The 17,558-nt window shown below is 40.7% G+C and overlaps 2 protein-coding genes across 2 annotated transcripts; both read left to right on the top strand.

Moving 5' to 3' along the window:
* Positions 1 to 3,525: 3,525 nt before the first annotated feature.
* LOC311590106 (olfactory receptor 13A1-like) lies at positions 3,526 to 5,145 on the top strand (the record flags this gene model as incomplete). Its single annotated transcript, XM_084768970.1, has 1 exon — positions 3,526 to 5,145. One exon carries the CDS (start codon positions 3,526 to 3,528, stop codon positions 4,456 to 4,458), a length of 933 nt encoding a protein of 310 aa, XP_084625096.1. The 3' UTR covers positions 4,459 to 5,145.
* An 11,265-nt stretch (positions 5,146 to 16,410) lies between these two features.
* LOC311585170 (olfactory receptor 13A1-like) lies at positions 16,411 to 17,346 on the top strand (the record flags this gene model as incomplete). Its single annotated transcript, XM_084760064.1, has 1 exon — positions 16,411 to 17,346. One exon carries the CDS (start codon positions 16,411 to 16,413, stop codon positions 17,344 to 17,346), a length of 936 nt encoding a protein of 311 aa, XP_084616190.1.
* Positions 17,347 to 17,558: the final 212 nt, after the last annotated feature.

Below are 17,558 nucleotides of genomic sequence, written 5' to 3'. Positions count from 1 at the left end.
TTCTATTAGCTGGAAAGATTCAGAAAATTTCAAGACCATATGAGAAATTTCCTTCTGTAGTTATTTTTCTGTACAAAAATGAAATATCAAACTATGTATTCATGTTCTTTTGTGTACTAGAATGGAGAAGAGAGAACCATGGTCAGATACAACACTGTCCACATGGTTACAGAGGGTAAATACTAGATTTGGGCATCTCTAGTTTGAAATAGAGGCAGAAATAATTTTTAAAATTCAACTTTTACTATTAAGATAAGGAGAAAATGGGTTGTGACTCATAGTTCAGAAAAGATACAGGAGATAAAATGTAAACAAAGAAAATAAAATGTTATAGGAGTGGTGTAGGGCAAAGTGGGGAAGTGGTGAGCACCACTAGATTCAGTAAGTGGAATACCTTTCGCTGACTAATATGTCCTGGGTATGCTCAGTCCTGAAGGAATATATCCTTTATCTTGGGCACTGACAGAGAGGTGCAAAGCAAAGGATATTTCCAGGTAATATTTCCAGCTGAGGGACACTGCAAATAATTGCCACAAAGATGTTTATGGATGGTATAGAATGTGTTTACCTAAGAAATCATGAAGGAACCAATAGGAAATGCTAATGGAGGGTGTCAGATGACTCTTCCTTGATATGCTATAGAGGATGATTTGCTTAAGGACTAAAGAGAGACATTGTGAATTAGGAGTAGGTGCCAAAGACCAGCGATCTAAAGGTGCACAATCTGTCCTCCTTGAGCGATGGAGGAGGAAACTGGAAATGTTGGAAATGAAAAGAAACCAGAAATTATGAAAGAGTTGGAGACATTGGGACATTAGCGGGAGTAGTGAGAAGGATATACTTGCAAACTTTGAGGATAAGTTGGATGAAAGAAATGAGAGAATGCAGAACAGACTTGGAACATGGTACAGGAAGCTACTGAGGATCTTCCACAGGCATATGATAAAGTTAAGAAAAGGAGTCACAGATATGGAGCTGTGTTCTATAAAATAAGCATCTCAACACACTGGGGAGGTAATGATTGGTTTCTATGCATGACATTGAAAGCACACAGGAAGATATGTAGACCATGACAATGATTTCACTTCTGAATGTTTTGATTTGGTGTCTTGTGGTTTATTAAAACAGAAAAGGCATGGAAGTATATTCCATCTACAGGCAGAGGTTTTGAGATATGCTGTCTATGGTGATAGATTTGAAGTGGGTTGGAATCAGGACAGTTTCATCCACAAGAGAAGTCACAAAGCACAGTTAAGTTAAATCAGAAGATACATGTCTACATAGTCACGTAGAATTATAACTATAATGTTTTATTTTTTCTTCTTTATTAATTTATTCTTGTTACATCTCAATGGTTATCCCATCCCTTGTATCCTCCCATTCTTCCCTCCCTCCCATTTTCCCCTTATTCCCCTCCTCTATGACTGTTCCTGAGGGGGATTACCTCCCCCTGTATATGCTTATAGGGTATCAAGTCTCTTCTTGGTAACCTGCTGTCCTTCCTCTGAGTGCCACCAGGTCTCCCCCTCCAGGGGACATGGTCAAAGGTGAGGCACCAGAGTATGTGAGAAAGTAATATCCCACTCTCCACTTTACTGTGGAGAGTGTTCTGTCCATTGGCTAGATCTGGGTAGGGGTTTAAGGTTTACCGCCTGTATTGTCCTTGGCTGGTGCCTTAGTTTGAGTGGGACCCCTGGGCTCAAATCTGCCTATCATAATGTTTTACTTGTAGGCTTCTAGGACCCTCTGGATCCTTCTACTTTGCCTTTCTCCCATGATTCTCTCATCTAGAGTCCCACTACAATGTCCTCTCCTCTGTATCAGTTTCCTGGTAAGTGAAGGCTTTCGTGGGACATGCCCCTTGGGCTAATATGCAGATATAAGTGAGTATATACCATTTGAGTCTTTCTGCTTCTGGGTTAACTCACTCATTATGATCATTTCTAGCTCAATTCATTTATCCACAAATTTCGGGAATTCCTTGTTTTTAATAGCTGAATAGTATTCCATAGTGTATATGTACCACAGTTTCTTTATCCATTCTTCTATTGAGGGACACTTAGGCTGTTTCCATGTTCTGGCTATTATGAATAAGGCTGCTATGAACATGGTTGAGCAAATTTTCTTGCTGTGTGCTGGAGCATCTTCTGGGTATATTCCAAGGAGTGGAATAGCTGGGTCTTGAGGAAGCCCTATTCCCATTTTTCTGAGATAGCACCAGATAGATTTCCAAAGTGGTTGTACTAGTTTGCATTCCCACCAGCAATGAAGGAGTGTTCCTCTCTCTCCACATCCTCACCAGCATGTGGTGTCGCTTGAATTTTTGATCTTAGCCATTCTGATGGGTGTAAGATGGAATCTCAGCGTTGTTTTGATTTGCATTTCCTTGATGATTAAGGAGGTTGAGCATTTCTTTAAGTGTTTCTCAGCCATTTGATATTCCTCTGTTGAGAATTCTCTGTTTAGTTCCATGCCCCATTCTCAATTGGGTTATTTGGTTTGGTGGTGTTTAATTTCTTGAGTTCTTTATATATTTTGGATATTAGACCTTTGTCAGATGTGGGGTTAGTGAAGATCTTTTCCCAGTCTGTAGGCTGTCGCTTTGTTCTCTTGACAGTGTCTCCTGCCTTACAGAAGCTTCTCAGCCTCATGAGGTCCCATTTATTAATTGTTGACATTAATGTCTGGGCTGTTGGTGTTCTGTTCAGGAAGTTGTCTCCTGTGCCAATATGTTCCAGGCTCTTTCCCATTTTTTCTTCTAAGTGACTTAGTGTCTCTGGTTTTATGTTGAGGTCTTTAATCCACTTGGATTTGAGTTTTGTACAAGGTGACCAATATGGGTCCAGTTGCATTTTTTTACACATGGACATCCAGTTAGACCAGCACCATTTGTTGAAGATGCTATCCCTTTTCCATCGAATGGATTTGGCTTCTTTGTCGAAAATCAAATGACCATATGTGTGTGGATTCATATCTGGGTCTTCGATTCGATTCCACTGAACTATAATGTTTTAATAGATAGAAGATACCCCACTCCAAATATCAGAAAAAGCAAAGGAGCCTAGAACCCAGTAGGTCAGGTGTGAAAGAAGATGTAAGAGTCCATCTCAGTGTATTCAAAAGTTGGCATATTTGTGGAGGTGGGGGGTACTGTGTTTCCATGACTGTCAACACAGCACAGTGCTTTCAGGTGACAGAGATGTAAATTGCAGGCAGGTCTTGAGTGAGGGATGCTTCACTCAATGCACATGTTCAAGAAGATGAGGGAGGAACAGACGACCTTGATCCAAATCTACAGGGAGAAATTTCTTGGTGAAAAATGAGAAGTAAATAAAATACCAAATGGTGTGGTAAGGAAATAAGAGGCAAGATGTCTATCTGATAAAAAAAATATATTCATTCTTTCATTTATGACAGCAGAGAATTTTGAGATGATGGCGTTCCAAAATCAGAGTTTGGATTGGTAACCTAGTGGTCTCTCAGAAGATAACAGACATCTCTGTGAACTGAATACTTCTCACAAGGATGGCCAGTCCCAATGAGACAGTAGTGACAGAGTTTGTGCTGGAAGGCTTCTCAGAGCACCCCAGCCTAAGACTGTTCCTGATGGGCTGCTTCCTGTCCCTCTACACAATGGCTCTAACAGGCAACATTGTGATCATTGCTTTGGTCACCTCCAGCCCTGGGCTCCACAGTCCCATGTACTTTTTCCTCTGCAATCTGGCCACCATGGACATTATCTGCACCTCCTCTGTGCTGCCTAAGGCCCTGGTTGGCCTAGTCTCTGAGAAAAACACCATCTCCTTCAAAGGATGCATGGCCCAGCTCTTCTTCCTTGTCTGGTCTGGATCCTCTGAGCTGCTGCTGCTCACAGTCATGGCTTATGACCGCTATGTGGCCATCTGCTGTCCCCTGCACTACAGCTCTAGGATGAGCCCACAGCTGTGTGGGGCCCTGGCCATGGGTGTGTGGTCCATCTGTGCACTGAATGCATCTATCAACACTGGCCTGATGACACGGCTGTCATTCTGTGGTCCCAAGGTCATCACCCACTTCTTCTGTGAGATCCCCCCTCTACTCCTGCTCTCCTGCAGCCCCACATATGTGAATAGCATTATGACTCTTGTGGCAGATGCCTTTTATGGAGGCATCAACTTCGCGCTCACCTTGCTATCCTATGGCTGCATCATCGCCAGCATCTTGCGCATGCGCTCTGCTGAGGGCAAGAGGAAGGCCTTTTCCACCTGCTCATCCCACCTCATTGTGGTCTCTGTGTACTACTCGTCTGTGTTCTGTGCCTATATCAGTCCTGCTTCCAGCTACAGCCCAGAAAGAAGCAAAGTGACTTCGGTGCTCTACTCGGTCCTCAGCCCAACCCTGAACCCCCTCATCTACACACTGAGGAACAAGGATGTCAAGCTGGCCCTGGGCAGGCTCTTGCCCTCTTTCTCACATTAAGTGGAGATGTGCAGGCTGTTTTCCTGGTCTGAGCTGTTCCTCTACCTGCTTCCCTGAGAGCAGCCTCATGGAGCGGGGGTGTGGCCACTGCTGCCTCAGAAAGCCTTTCCTGATGCAAAGACTGGACAATGGCACTTTCTGTAACTTCTTAGAGACAATGTAAATAAAAACACCAGCTTTATCTCCTGACAAACACAAACCATTTCAAAAATAACATTTATCTAAATATAGTTCCTAGAATGGAAGATAGATCTTCAGTGGGTGGCAATTGTGATAATCAAAAATCATAGGCTCTTTATCTAGTGCCACTGTATGAACGCTACAGGGTCTTGTTTAAGAACTACAACTAATGAATCTAAACTTCATAAGAAAACTTGAGGGGCCAGCATGGCCACGGTCTCTGGGGAAGAAAAGGTCTGGGCGACTCAGCGTTGCAACTTCACAGCTTCCTACTGAGCTGCGGAAGTCAAGGCTACTGGGGCTGTGGTGAAGACAGAGGCACTCAGTGGAACAATGGATGACGTTTAAGTTTCAACAATTGAATCACATATGTGATTTCAGCCTCCTTATGACAATGACACTCAAGCTCATGGGAAAGATTATTTTCAACAAAATGTTTGGGGAAACTAGATACATATCTGCACAGTGAATGGAATTCAGCAAGAATGGATCATAGGAAAACAGACAGTACACACACACACACATACACACATACACACTCACACATACACACACACACATATACACACACACATATACACACACATACACACACACATACACACATACACACATAGACACACACATACACACACCACACACACACACGCACACACACACATACATACACACACCACACACACACACACACACATACATACACCACACCACACACACACATACACACACATACATACACACACACATACACACACACACACACAAACACACACATATACACACACACATACACACACGGAGTCCATTTTGTGTGGACCAACCAATCCTAGCTAAATCATTCACACTCTCTGAAGACAGAAAAGAGTAGGTATAGCCAAAGAAGAGGAAGTTCATTGGTAATCCCTTGTAAGATACTCATGAAAAGACAACCCAGTGGAGGAAGGACAGTGACTGCAGAAAGTGCTGCTGAAATGATACTACATTCTTTTCTGATTAAACACATTCTTCATTAACTTGCTTTCTTATTCATCTTAAGTGCGAATATCTATTCTATGAAATGGAACCCATGCCTGGTACTGCTCGTGTGGCCAAGAACATGAGGCTAAATAAGCCATGGACCAAGGAGAACACCAATGCTAGAGTTCTGCTAAAGTCAAGTATGAACAAAATGGCCCCTAAGGACATTTTGCTGTACTCACAGATCAGTGTGTCACCCAGCTATCATAAGAAAAGCTTCCTCCTGCAGTACATGGGAACAAATGCAGACACTCACAACTGGACAATGGGAAAACAAATAAAAATCTTGGGGTTCTCGGGAAAAATTCGGTCTCACCAATAGAGTATGACTGGGTTTATATACCCCAATCATAGGTAGGCCCCATGAACAGCAATCAATGGCCAAGAGAAAAATTAACTCAATAGTATTTCTGTAAATTTTTCTTGGGTGTTTTTTTTTTATCTTGCTGGCCTTTTGCTTGTATATTATGGTTTCTGGATTTCTGTTTTTATGGAATCTGGTTGTATGGGGGTTTTTTGTTTGTTTGTTTCTTGTTTTATTTGCCTTTTCTTTGTCTGTCTATCTTCTGAGATAGAGAGGAAGAAAGGGCATGGAGTTGGATGGGGAGGGAGGGCATGGAGTTTGGGGAGGGGAAGCCAGGATCAGAATACACTGTGTGAAAAAAAATATTTTTCAATTTAAAGAAAATGTAATTAAATTGGTCTTGGTTAAACCAGGCCTGGTAGTGCACTCCTGTAATCCCAGCACTTAAGGAGGCAGAGGCAGACAGATCTATGTGATTTTGAGGCCAGCCTGGTCTACAAAGTGAGTCCAGGACAGCCATGGCTACACATAAAAACTTGTCTCTAAAAACAAAATGAAATGGTCTTATTTATTTTTTCTTTATAAAGTATCTGATGACACATGAAACTTTAAATAAAGCTTTCCTTTAAAATTTTTATAATTTTATCATCATGTTTCTACCCATCATTTCTATCTTATGACCACTTCATATATTCAACCCTGATTCTTCTCCAAATCCATGGACACATTTTATTTAATAATAGTTACCTAATGCACATATGCATATTCATGTATATTACCAAATAAAACTTGTTCTGTCTGTGTAATGCTAACTCTCTCTCTCTCTCTCTCTCTCTCTCTCTCTCTCTCTCTCTCCATATATATATAATCTCAAGACTTTAAAATGTAGCAAACAGAATGGAAGTACTGAAGGAACATTAATTCATAGCAATATATTGAAGGCTTGGATGTAGAAAGAGGAAGAGGAGCACAGGAAATAAAACATAGTAAGAACAAACTTATTGTGTATATCCAATTCAGATGAAGTACTCCTAGCAGTGTACAAAGGAGTCAGTTTATACCATGGCGAGACCTTCCACATGGGACATGAGAAGACCAAGGCATTCTGGGAGCTGTGCAAAGAGTGTTCAAGGGGGGAGGGTGTGTGGAGAATGAGCTGCTCTTCCTATGAGAATCCCCTGGCCACCCTCTTCCACACCAGCCTGTAGGGAGCTTGGGTCAAGAAGCCAGGAGTATTCTTTAATTGATCCTAAGAGCTTTCTCCTTGAGTTTTTATCTCAAGAGGCACCAGGACAAACACCTAGCCTTGGTCTCAAAAATATCACAGGAATTTGTGAAGGTCAATTGACGCTCAACACAAAGGAATACAGAGCTTCAGAAGGACAAGACACTTGGTACCTGAAGGAAAGGAAAGTCTGTGCTCAGCACAGTGGGCATTTTGTGGAAGCCACCTGTCACCTCAACTCACTGGGACTGGAGAAGGTGTCTGGATGTTTAACTTCCACTGTGGGGATCTGCAGGCTAACAATGGAACTCTCAAGCAAAAGGTAATGCACTATAAAGGTGACGTTTGTTCCAGATTTGGGGAATCAGGACAGAGGGACAAAAACACATAATAGACATGTTCTCAGTGAGTCCTGAGTTTGATGAAGTGCTGGGTCAGAGGTCAGAAAACAGAATATTATAGAAAGATTTGATTTCCTATTCCACAGACAGAAAATGTCTATCTTTTAATCATGGTCAGAGAGTTTATTTATGCCTATTTTTTTTTTTGCTTTATGTTCATAAGCAGACTTATTCATTCATCACCCATAGTATTCCCACTATTTTCCAAATGAAACTAACAAATTTAAATGAATTTAAGACCTATATTGGTGACTAGATAAGACTTGAATGCTGTCTTGTTGGTCTGTTGTATCTATAGATAATGATGAGAAAATGCCACAGGAGATATTTTCTTACCCTGTTATCCAAACCCCACTCTTCTGGGGCAGAAAATGACCTTCATCTTACATGGAGTTAAAAACACCAGACAAGCCCTGCTGGTGGTAGCCTTACCCTGCCTGATGAAGATCAGAGCTGGCATAAGTGGGACTCACCTAAAGAAACTACTACAGCTGTCTAATACTAAGTATAAAGAAAAATGCTACCAAGAGGGTGGTGCCTGTGATAACAGTGTTGGAGGCATAGATGCTTCCTCTACCAATTTTTCCTTCCTGACCATGGGAACTGCAGACACTCCAGCTCATGGCCATGGTGAGGACCCTCAGCTGCTCTGCTCCTGGTTGAAGCTCAGCTTCTGAAGGTTTTCAAGTCAGCTTTGCTGAGATCTGACTTACATGGAGCTATGAGGGGCTGTTATGAATTTGCTCTCCCAAGAATCTGGATCCTAGATTCTTCTGCGTCCACTTAGGTACAAATGGTCACATTAACAATCATAGCTAAGTTCCAAAAATAGCATAATAGGATTACAGAAAAGAGGGCTCACACAGGTGCTGCTACCTCTCTGCTTCACAGTGTGCATTGGTGAACAGTTGGGAAATGTATTAATATTTTTACCTGTGTGCAAGTGTCATAGCATCATAGATAGCTTCACAGTGTGCATTGGTGAACAGTTGGGAAATGTATTAATATTTTTGCTTCTGTGTGACAGTGTCATAGCATAGCTTGCCAAGTACAGTGTGTATGAAGAGACTCATTATTGATCTGGGGTTTTCTAGAAGTACCGTTATCCTCTCTGTTATTCATGCAAAATATTCCAAAAGCCAATTTGTGCATTTTGGCTATTGGATGTACCAGTATATGGCATGCCCTCTGTGTCCAGTCCAGGTAAGATGGCAGTCATTGCCTACCAAACTGATCCTCTACCAACAACTTTTCTCCGTAGTTCATCTTCTAAGATACACTGCAAATGTAGAGTAGGATTATTACCCTACAAACTCAGTATAAATACTGAGTATTATACTGTGTAGGGGATGCCTGGTTTGATTCTGATGAGGCGCACAGGGTGAAGTCAGTACTTTTCTTATGAAAACCACACATAATCTGTGGAAAGATGGGACTATCTGAAAGTCCTGTGTCTAACCTAGCCTTTGCCCGTCACAGATTCATGCTTATGATATTCTAATCCCTTCCCCATGTGTGTTCTTCAAGAACAAAGCCTCCTCCAGTTCCCTAGCCAATCTCAATTTGGACTTGGAAATCCCAGAACTTGGCACCTACCTGATTTCACTGGTTTTTTCCCAGTTCCGGGTGTTTCAGGGTTCACAGACAAGAGCCCTAATGGTGTCTCTATATCCTAGGAAAGATGCTCGTTATTCACCATGGCACTACAGGATCCTACAGGTTGTCACCACACTGTCAATGCTGAGGCCATGAACAAGCTCTCAGTCTGTTTGGTGATGAGGATTATCAGGATTCAGACACATCCTGTAATTCTAAGTGTCCTCAGTGGACTCATGTGGAACATGTTATTTTGCACCATAGTCGATGTGGATTTGATCCAAATGTTTGGCACACATACTGTGCAACCACTGATGCTTTCTTGTGTTCAGTTCGGACCTGTCTCCTACTGTACACACACTCACATTCCAACTCTCATTGTTTTTTAAGTGAATACACGATTGTAGATGTTGCCATTGGATTTCAGGTGGCAAAGGCATTGTGGTACACTGTTCAAAAGAGAAGTCTCCATCTAACCTCTCCATTAATAATCCTACTCCACAGAGGACACATTCTCTCCCGTTTTTCCTATTAGTGTCTCCTTTCTTCACCATAAGGCATGCAGCTCCTTTTACACTCAACGTACATTTCATTTGTTCTAACACACTTAGAATATTTTCAAGGTAGATATCATAGCTTTGATGCCAAGTAAACTTAAGAAGTGAAAGTAATATTGTTTATAGATTTACATTTTTAACCACTTTGTGCTTTATGGAGGGCTTTCTTTTATGTAGCCCAGTTCCATGAAGATGCAGGGTATTTTCATAATATCAGAAGTCCAATAACCCTCTTGTTTGGGTCATAATAATTAAGGTAACACAGATGTGCATCTTCTGCTAGGGAGCAGGTATTAAGTACATTTTCCTCTATATGAACACATATAACTTCATTGTGAACAGTTATTTTACACATCTTATCCATATTATTGTCTGTTTAGAACTGGTTTTTCTGTGATGTATTTTTCTGAATTGGTAAGATGAATAACAATAAATGCTGTCAATCAATACTGTTCTTTGTAACAACAAGCCACTGCATATGTTGATGGGACATAGGTTGACATCTCAATATGTTTGTGCATATTCTAAGTAAATGATTACGCTTCTGTGACTTTGTCATCTCTATCTTTTCAAGCTTTGAGCTCTTCTCTTCTTGTTATTTGTAAATGCATAAGTGATTATTGTAAAGTGTAATCACTCCACCATACAGAGCCCTAGAACTTATTTTTCTGTCTAAATGAAGTCATCTTAGATCCTGCAAAATTCTTTCCTCCCCTCATCCATGAATATTTCTAAGTCTTGAGGAAAGGGGTGTGATCTAGACCTTTTTAAGTCAGAGCACACCAAAGGGTTTTTTTTAATCTACTGCAAGAAGCATCTCTGATGAGGGTTGTATGGGGGACTTATCTTTGGGTATAGCAGTATTCAGTAGAAGGCTTTTTAACACTATATCCACTTAGAGTAGGAGAACAGGAGTAGGTTTTTCTTAGACCTGTGATTTATGTAGCCACGAGTTCTTGGCCTTGTTAAGAGTACCAGGTGTGGATTTAATATAGTGAAGTGGGGTTTAAGTTCAGTTAGGAAGTAGTTGGTTACCCCATTACATTTCTGTCACTATTGCATCACGTGTCATATCTTGCCCAGCATGTTTTTATAGGTTATAAAGTTCAGAGCTGGGTGAAATTGATCATGATCTTTTCTATCAAGTAAATGTGCATAGCATCTTCCAGAACTGTGAAACGTGGAAGTAAGAGAGAAGATTTCAGGTCAGTACACACTTGATTTCTCCATGTTTATGATCCATTTTAAGTAGTATCTCCAACACAGGATCATACCGTCACATTCTGGAGGGTAATCAAGAGCAATAACACTAGCCTATAATGTCTGAGGGTCAATGGGACCCAATGATTAACATCTCTGAAACAAGTAACCCATTCCTGGTTCAAGAGTTTTATTTGGTAGCATATGGTGTCTAATTGAGGTTTTATCCCTCACACCCACAATAAGGTAACTCCATATAAGTTCTTTTTATATCTGTATATGAGTATATTTTAAGAATATTGTTCTGTAGAAGGTTTCCACGTGGATTTTTCAAAAAGCTTTTAGTGTTTCTTATTGTGCTGTCTAATTTATATGTTCTATGAGAAACCAAACTGAGTAAGCCATGATGAGCCATCCAGTAAACAGCACCCCTCCATGGCCTCTGCATTAGCTCCTGCCTCCAGGTTCCTGCCCTATTTGAGTTCCTGTCCTGACTTCCTTCAGTGGTGAACAAAAATTTGGAAAGGTAAGACAAATAAGCCTATTCCTTCCAAGTTGCTTTAGTCATGGTGTTTCATCACAGAAACAGTAACTCTAAGCCAAATTGGTACCAAGAGCTGGGTATTGCCATGATAGACCTAACCATTTTGTTTGAAGATGATTGAGGAAGGACTTTAGAAATTTGGACTAGAAAAGCCACTGAGTGTTCAGAGCTCAGTGAGCTGTTCTGCAGGAGCTTGGAAGATAAGAATTCTGAGAACAACGTAGACAATATAGTCCTAGCTTGTGAAGTTTTAGAGGGAAGCAGACTCTACCGGGCCTTTTGTGTGAAGAATCTATAGTATCTGGTCAGCCAAAGCTCAAGAATCAATTGGCTGTGATTAGCAAGAGAACCACTGAAGTAAAACCTTTGCTTTCCTGGGACAATGGATGCTAGTCACCTGAAGAATTAACTGTGATTAAGAAGAGACCATCAGTGAGGGAAAGCATTCTTGAAAGTGTTTCCTCAGGGTCAGCACACAGAAGGCACCTCCTGTTGACAGACAAACATGGTAGAGTAAGAGTCATGCAGGTGATACTGGTTTTGAAGGCATGAAGGGACCATGGAGAGCATCTATGGCATTGCACTGTGAAAGGCCAGGAGAGGCCAGTGATGAAGATTAAACATCAGTAGCTGTTAAAGCCTATGATTGAAAGGGTCGTGGAAAGAAATTGAGCCTTGTTATCATGAAAAAAAGCCCAGAAGAGCATGAATGAATGAATCCCAGCTATTAAACATTGAATTATTTATACTGTTTGAGTGTGGTTCTGCTTTGCTCAAATCATGACTGTACCCTGGTTCTTACCTCCTCAAATGCATTGATGCAAAATAATTTTAATTTTAATACATTGCTATAGAATTCAAATTTAAGATTATTCTTCACACATTATATATATTTGACCCTAATATGAGGTATTGCACCCATACCACTCAAATAGAATACAAGGTTTACTTCCAATATTTTGAAAGTGCTACTGCAGACTGTTTAGGATAATTAAATAATACAAGTTAATTGTTAGTTGATCAAATCATGGTCATGTCAATTCCTAGTCTATTTATATTGCAAGAATATACATCCTAGGTTTAACACATAGATATGATTCTATAGAAAGATAAGGTAAAATAGATAAGGTCTTCAAAAACCTCAGAGTCCTACAGAATATGGCATTTAAAGATGTTTTTATTATTTTAAGGATTCATTGACAATAATATAGGTTAACACCCAGACTACTTCAAAGAAGATGATGAGCATCAAAGAACCACCTTATGGAGATGGCTTCAAATGTGGCAAACAAGCCACTGGATAAAATGTCTTCATTCCTGCAACAGACAGAAATCTGCCTTTAAAAGGCAAGCTTGGATGCAGGCCAAACTCTGCCAACACAGGATAGGCAAATCCTCAATAGATCCTACCTTACAAACGTATCTGTCAGATAAATTGGGCCAGAAGGCTGAAGATGGTGCTCCAACATTATAGAGAGTTTTGGGTGACTGTTTAGGCAGCAAACTTTCTCTGTCACTCACTTTGGAAGCTGCTAACCTGCACTTCCTGTTTATTCAAGTAATTAATTTTATTCTTTCTCAAGTCTCTGAAGGGGTTGAAGACCAGATAGTTTGGTTTTACAATTAAGCTTAATTGTTTAGGGGTTAAGATGTTTTTAGATCTAGATAGATGATTTAAGTTGATAGAGATGAGATATGATAGATATTGATTTACATTCAGAATTTTAGACTCACCAAGATAGAAAAAAATATTTTCTTCAAGGTTGCCAAATACAAATAGCCAAAATACTACCAATGTAACATTTATATATTTCCTTATTTTTTCATGGTTCTTCTTGCTGGTAGGTAGTTTATTATATATGTGGTGCGATAACATAAATGCATGTGTAAAAAAGAATAAATTTTTAGAAATAAAAAAAGATTTTAAATTTTATTTCTCTGATAGATTAGAATGTTGAACATTTTCTAAAAAGAAATGTTTCTTAGCTATTCGTGTTTCATTTTCTGAAAAGTTTTTGCTTAACTATATTCCTCATTTTTAGTTGGGTTGTTTGTTTTCTTTTTTTTTTTTTCATTTTTTTTTTAAATTTATTCTTGTTACATCTCAATGGTTATCCCATCCCTTGTATCCTCCCATTCTTCCCTCCCTCCCATTTTCCCTTTATTCTCCTCCTCTATGACTGTTCCTGAGGGGGATTACCTCCCCCTCTATATGTTCATAGGGTATCAAGTCTCTTCTTGGTAACCTGCTGTCCTTCCTCTGAGTGCCACCAGGTCTCCCCGTCCAGGGGACATGGTCAAAGGTGAGGCACCAGAGTATGTGAGAGAGTAATATCCCACTCTCCATTCTACTGTGGAGAGTGTTCTGTTTTCTTGTTTAATTTTTTGTTTGTTTGTTTATGAGACAGAGTTTCTCTGTGTAACAGCCCTGGCTGCCCTGGATTCTTTTTGTAGACCAGGCTGGCCTTGAACTCACAGAGATCCGCCTGCCTCTGCCTCCCAAGTGCTGGGATTAAAGGCATGCACCACCACCACCCGGCTTCTTGTTTAATTTTTAATTATTTGTATATTCTAGATATTAACACTCTCATTTGTATAGTTGGGAAAGAATTTTTGCCATTCTGTAGGCAGCCTCTTCACTCAAATGGTGGTGTTCTTTTCTGTACAGAAGCTTTATTGTTGCATGTGGACCACTTTGTCAATCATTGAGCTTAGCGCCTTGCTACCATGAATCTGTTCAGAAAGCTCTTTCTGTGATAATGAGTTGAAGCTCATCCCCTATTTCTACTCTGTCATTTTCAGGGTGTTGTGTCTTATGCTGAGGTCCTTGTACAGGTTGAGACATAAGGAGCTAGGTTCATTTTCTCCATTTAGATGTCCTATTTGATTAGCACTGTCTTTTCTCTAGTGTATAGTTTTTACTTCTTTGTAATACAAGTGTCCATAGGTATGTGGACATGTGTTTGTGACCTCAAATCATCCTATATATTACAATTGTCTGTCATTTTCCTTGGGTGTGTCATTTAAAAATCAGTTATCTTGCATGTAATCAGATTTTTATAGATGTGCTATTGATATTAGGAGAAATCTACAATATAATACATGTTTGTCACAGGTTTCAATTAGAATTAAATCTTTCCCTCTCGCTCAGCCTAATGTCTATCTTGATCAATACTAACTGTACTCTGAGGGAGATGCACCCTAAGAGTGGAAGTTAATATCACAAAATGTTATAAATAGTATCAGGAGAATATTCCACAATTTCAGGTTTACTTGAATTAGCTAGCCAGATCCAGAAACTTCCAAGAATATTAAAGTAATATGTTTTTGTAATTCTTTTTCTCTAGAACCACTTGCAATACCAAATTATTCATTGTGTACAATAGATTGAAAGGGGGAGGTCAGAAATAATATGTTCCACATGGTTGCAGAGAGTAAATGCTGCATTTGTATCTCTAGCTTGGAGTGGAAGTACACATAATGCTTAAAATTCTACATTTACTACTAAGTTGTTAAGAAATAGGTTGTGAGCATTACTATGGAAAAGATAGATGAGATAAAATATGATTAAAAATGAAGTAGTACTGCAAATAATTGACATAAACAGGTTTATAAAAAGGATGTTCTGTGAGTGTGTTCATATGTGAACTGATGAAGGAACCTATGGAAAAGGCCAATGGGGATGTCAAATGAGGCCTCTATGTCAAGCTAAAGAGTGTGATTTGCTGGGTGACTGGTGAGAGACATAGTGAGTTTTAACTAGGGGATAGTGCCAGTTATTATAAGGTACACAGTTTCTACTCCTTAGATGATACAGAAGGAAACTGGGAATGTTGGAAATAATAAGAAGCCAGAAATTCTGAAACAGCTGAAGACATTGAGAGTAAAAGTTATGTGAGGAAAGCTGTAGTTGCACACTTTGAGGACCAGTTGGATTAGGGAGGTAAGAAGGGTGCAGAACACCACTTCTGGCTCATGAAACAGGATATCTGAGGCTCTATTGGGGCATAGGTTACAGGTAAGACAGAAAGTCAGAGGGATGGAGCTGTGCTCCATAGACAAAGCATTTTGAACCAATGGGAAGCTGAGGGTGAACTTCTACATAAGAACATTGAAACTGTTCATAAACATCTGTAGACAGTGGCAGTGACTTCACCTGTAGGTATGTTGACTCAGAAGTTACTGTAATTAATTAAGACAAAAAGACACAAAAGTGTGATGAGTTTAGAAGCCTGGGTTTTGAGAAATGTTCTCCAAGTTGATAGAACTGACGTAGATTACAGTCGAGAAAGTTTCATTCACATTAGAAGTCACAGATCATAGTAAGTAGAATTCAGAAAATATATCACTACTTCGCCATGGGAAATGAAAATTATTAGGTTAATGTATGTAATAAAGCAGCCACTCCAAATATCAGAAAACACAAAGTACCTGGGAATCTAAGGGGTTAAATGTGGAAAATGTGGAAGAATGTGTGAGAGTAATCTCACTGTGTCCATCCAAAATTGTCATAGTGTGGAGAATACCTGCTAAACAGGTAAAGGATACAGCTGTGTCACCAAGCACTGTCCCCAGAACACAAGGTTTGCCTGGTAACAGTGAAGGAAATTACAAGCTGGTTCTTAGATGCTTCGCTCATTCTACATGTCCAAGGTGACAGAGGAGTAGATATCACTCTTGATTCAAACCAGTGGAGTGAGAGTTGCTAGGTGGGAAATAAAAGTAAGTAAAATATAAGTGATTCCCAATGGTGTGCTACAGACAATAAACGACACGAAGCTTCCATGAAGGGAATACATTCACGCCTTCCCTTTTTGACAGCAGAGAAATTTGAGAAGCTCAAGTTTGGACACTAGACGTTGCAGTAATAAACTGTGATCCTTTCTCAGAAGCCAACAGACACAGTTGTGAAACGGACATTCTCCACCATGATGTCAAGGCCCAACCAGACGATAGTGACAGAGTTCGTGCTGCAAGGCTTCTCAGAGCACAGCAGTCTAAGACTTCTCCTGATAGGCTGCTTCCTGTCCCTCTACACAATGGCTCTAATAGGCAACATTGTGATCATTGCTTTGGTCACCTCCAGCACTGGGCTCCACCGTCCTATGTATTTTTTTCTGTGCAATCTGGCCACCATGGACATTGTCTGCACCTCCTCTGTGCTGCCCAAAGCACTGGTTGGTCTATTCTCTGAAGAAAACACCATCTCCTTCAAGGGATGCATGGCCCAGCTCTTCTTCCTTTTGTGGTCCTTGTCTTCTGAGCTGCTGCTGCTCACAGTCATGGCCTATGACCGCTATGTGGCCATCTGCTGTCCCCTGCACTACAGCTCTAGGATGAGCCCACAGCTGTGTGGGGTCCTGGCCATGGGTGTGTGGTCCATCTGTGCACTGAATGCATCTGTCCACACTGGTCTGATGACGCGGCTGTCATTCTGTGGTCCCAAGGTCATCACCCACTTCTTCTGTGAGATCCCCCCTCTCCTCCTGCTTTCTTGCAGCTCCACATATATGAATAGCGTTATGACTCTTGTGGCAGATGCCTTTTATGGAGGCATCAACTTCGCGCTCACCTTGCTATCCTATGGCTGCATTATCGCCAGCATCTTGCGCATGCGCTCTGCTGAGGGCAAGAAGAAGGCCTTTTCTACCTGCTCATCCCACCTCATCGTGGTCTCTGTGTACTACTCGTCTGTGTTCTGTGCCTATATCAGTCCTGCTTCCAGCTACAGCCCAGAAAGAAGCAAAGTGACTTCGGTGCTCTACTCGGTCCTCAGCCCAACCCTGAACCCCCTTATCTACACACTGAGGAACAAGGATGTCAAGCTGGCCCTGGGCAGGCTCTTGCCCTCTTTCTCACATTAAATGGAGATGTGCAGGCTGTTCTCCAGGGCTGGGCTGTTCCTCTACATGCTTTCCTGAGAGCAGCCTCATGGAGCAGGGGTGTGGCTACTGCTGCTTCAGAAACCTTTCTTAGTGAAGATCTTTTCCGAATCTATAGGCTGCCACTTTGTTCTGTTGACAGAGTCCTTTGCCTTTTATTAATTGTTGATCTTAGAGCCTGAGCTGCTGGTGTT

This window comes from Acomys minous, assembly GCF_964271855.1.
Source record: "Acomys minous genome assembly, chromosome: 2".
NCBI classification, from domain to species: domain Eukaryota; kingdom Metazoa; phylum Chordata; class Mammalia; order Rodentia; family Muridae; genus Acomys; species Acomys minous.
This window is presented reverse-complemented; position numbering and strand designations above follow the sequence as displayed.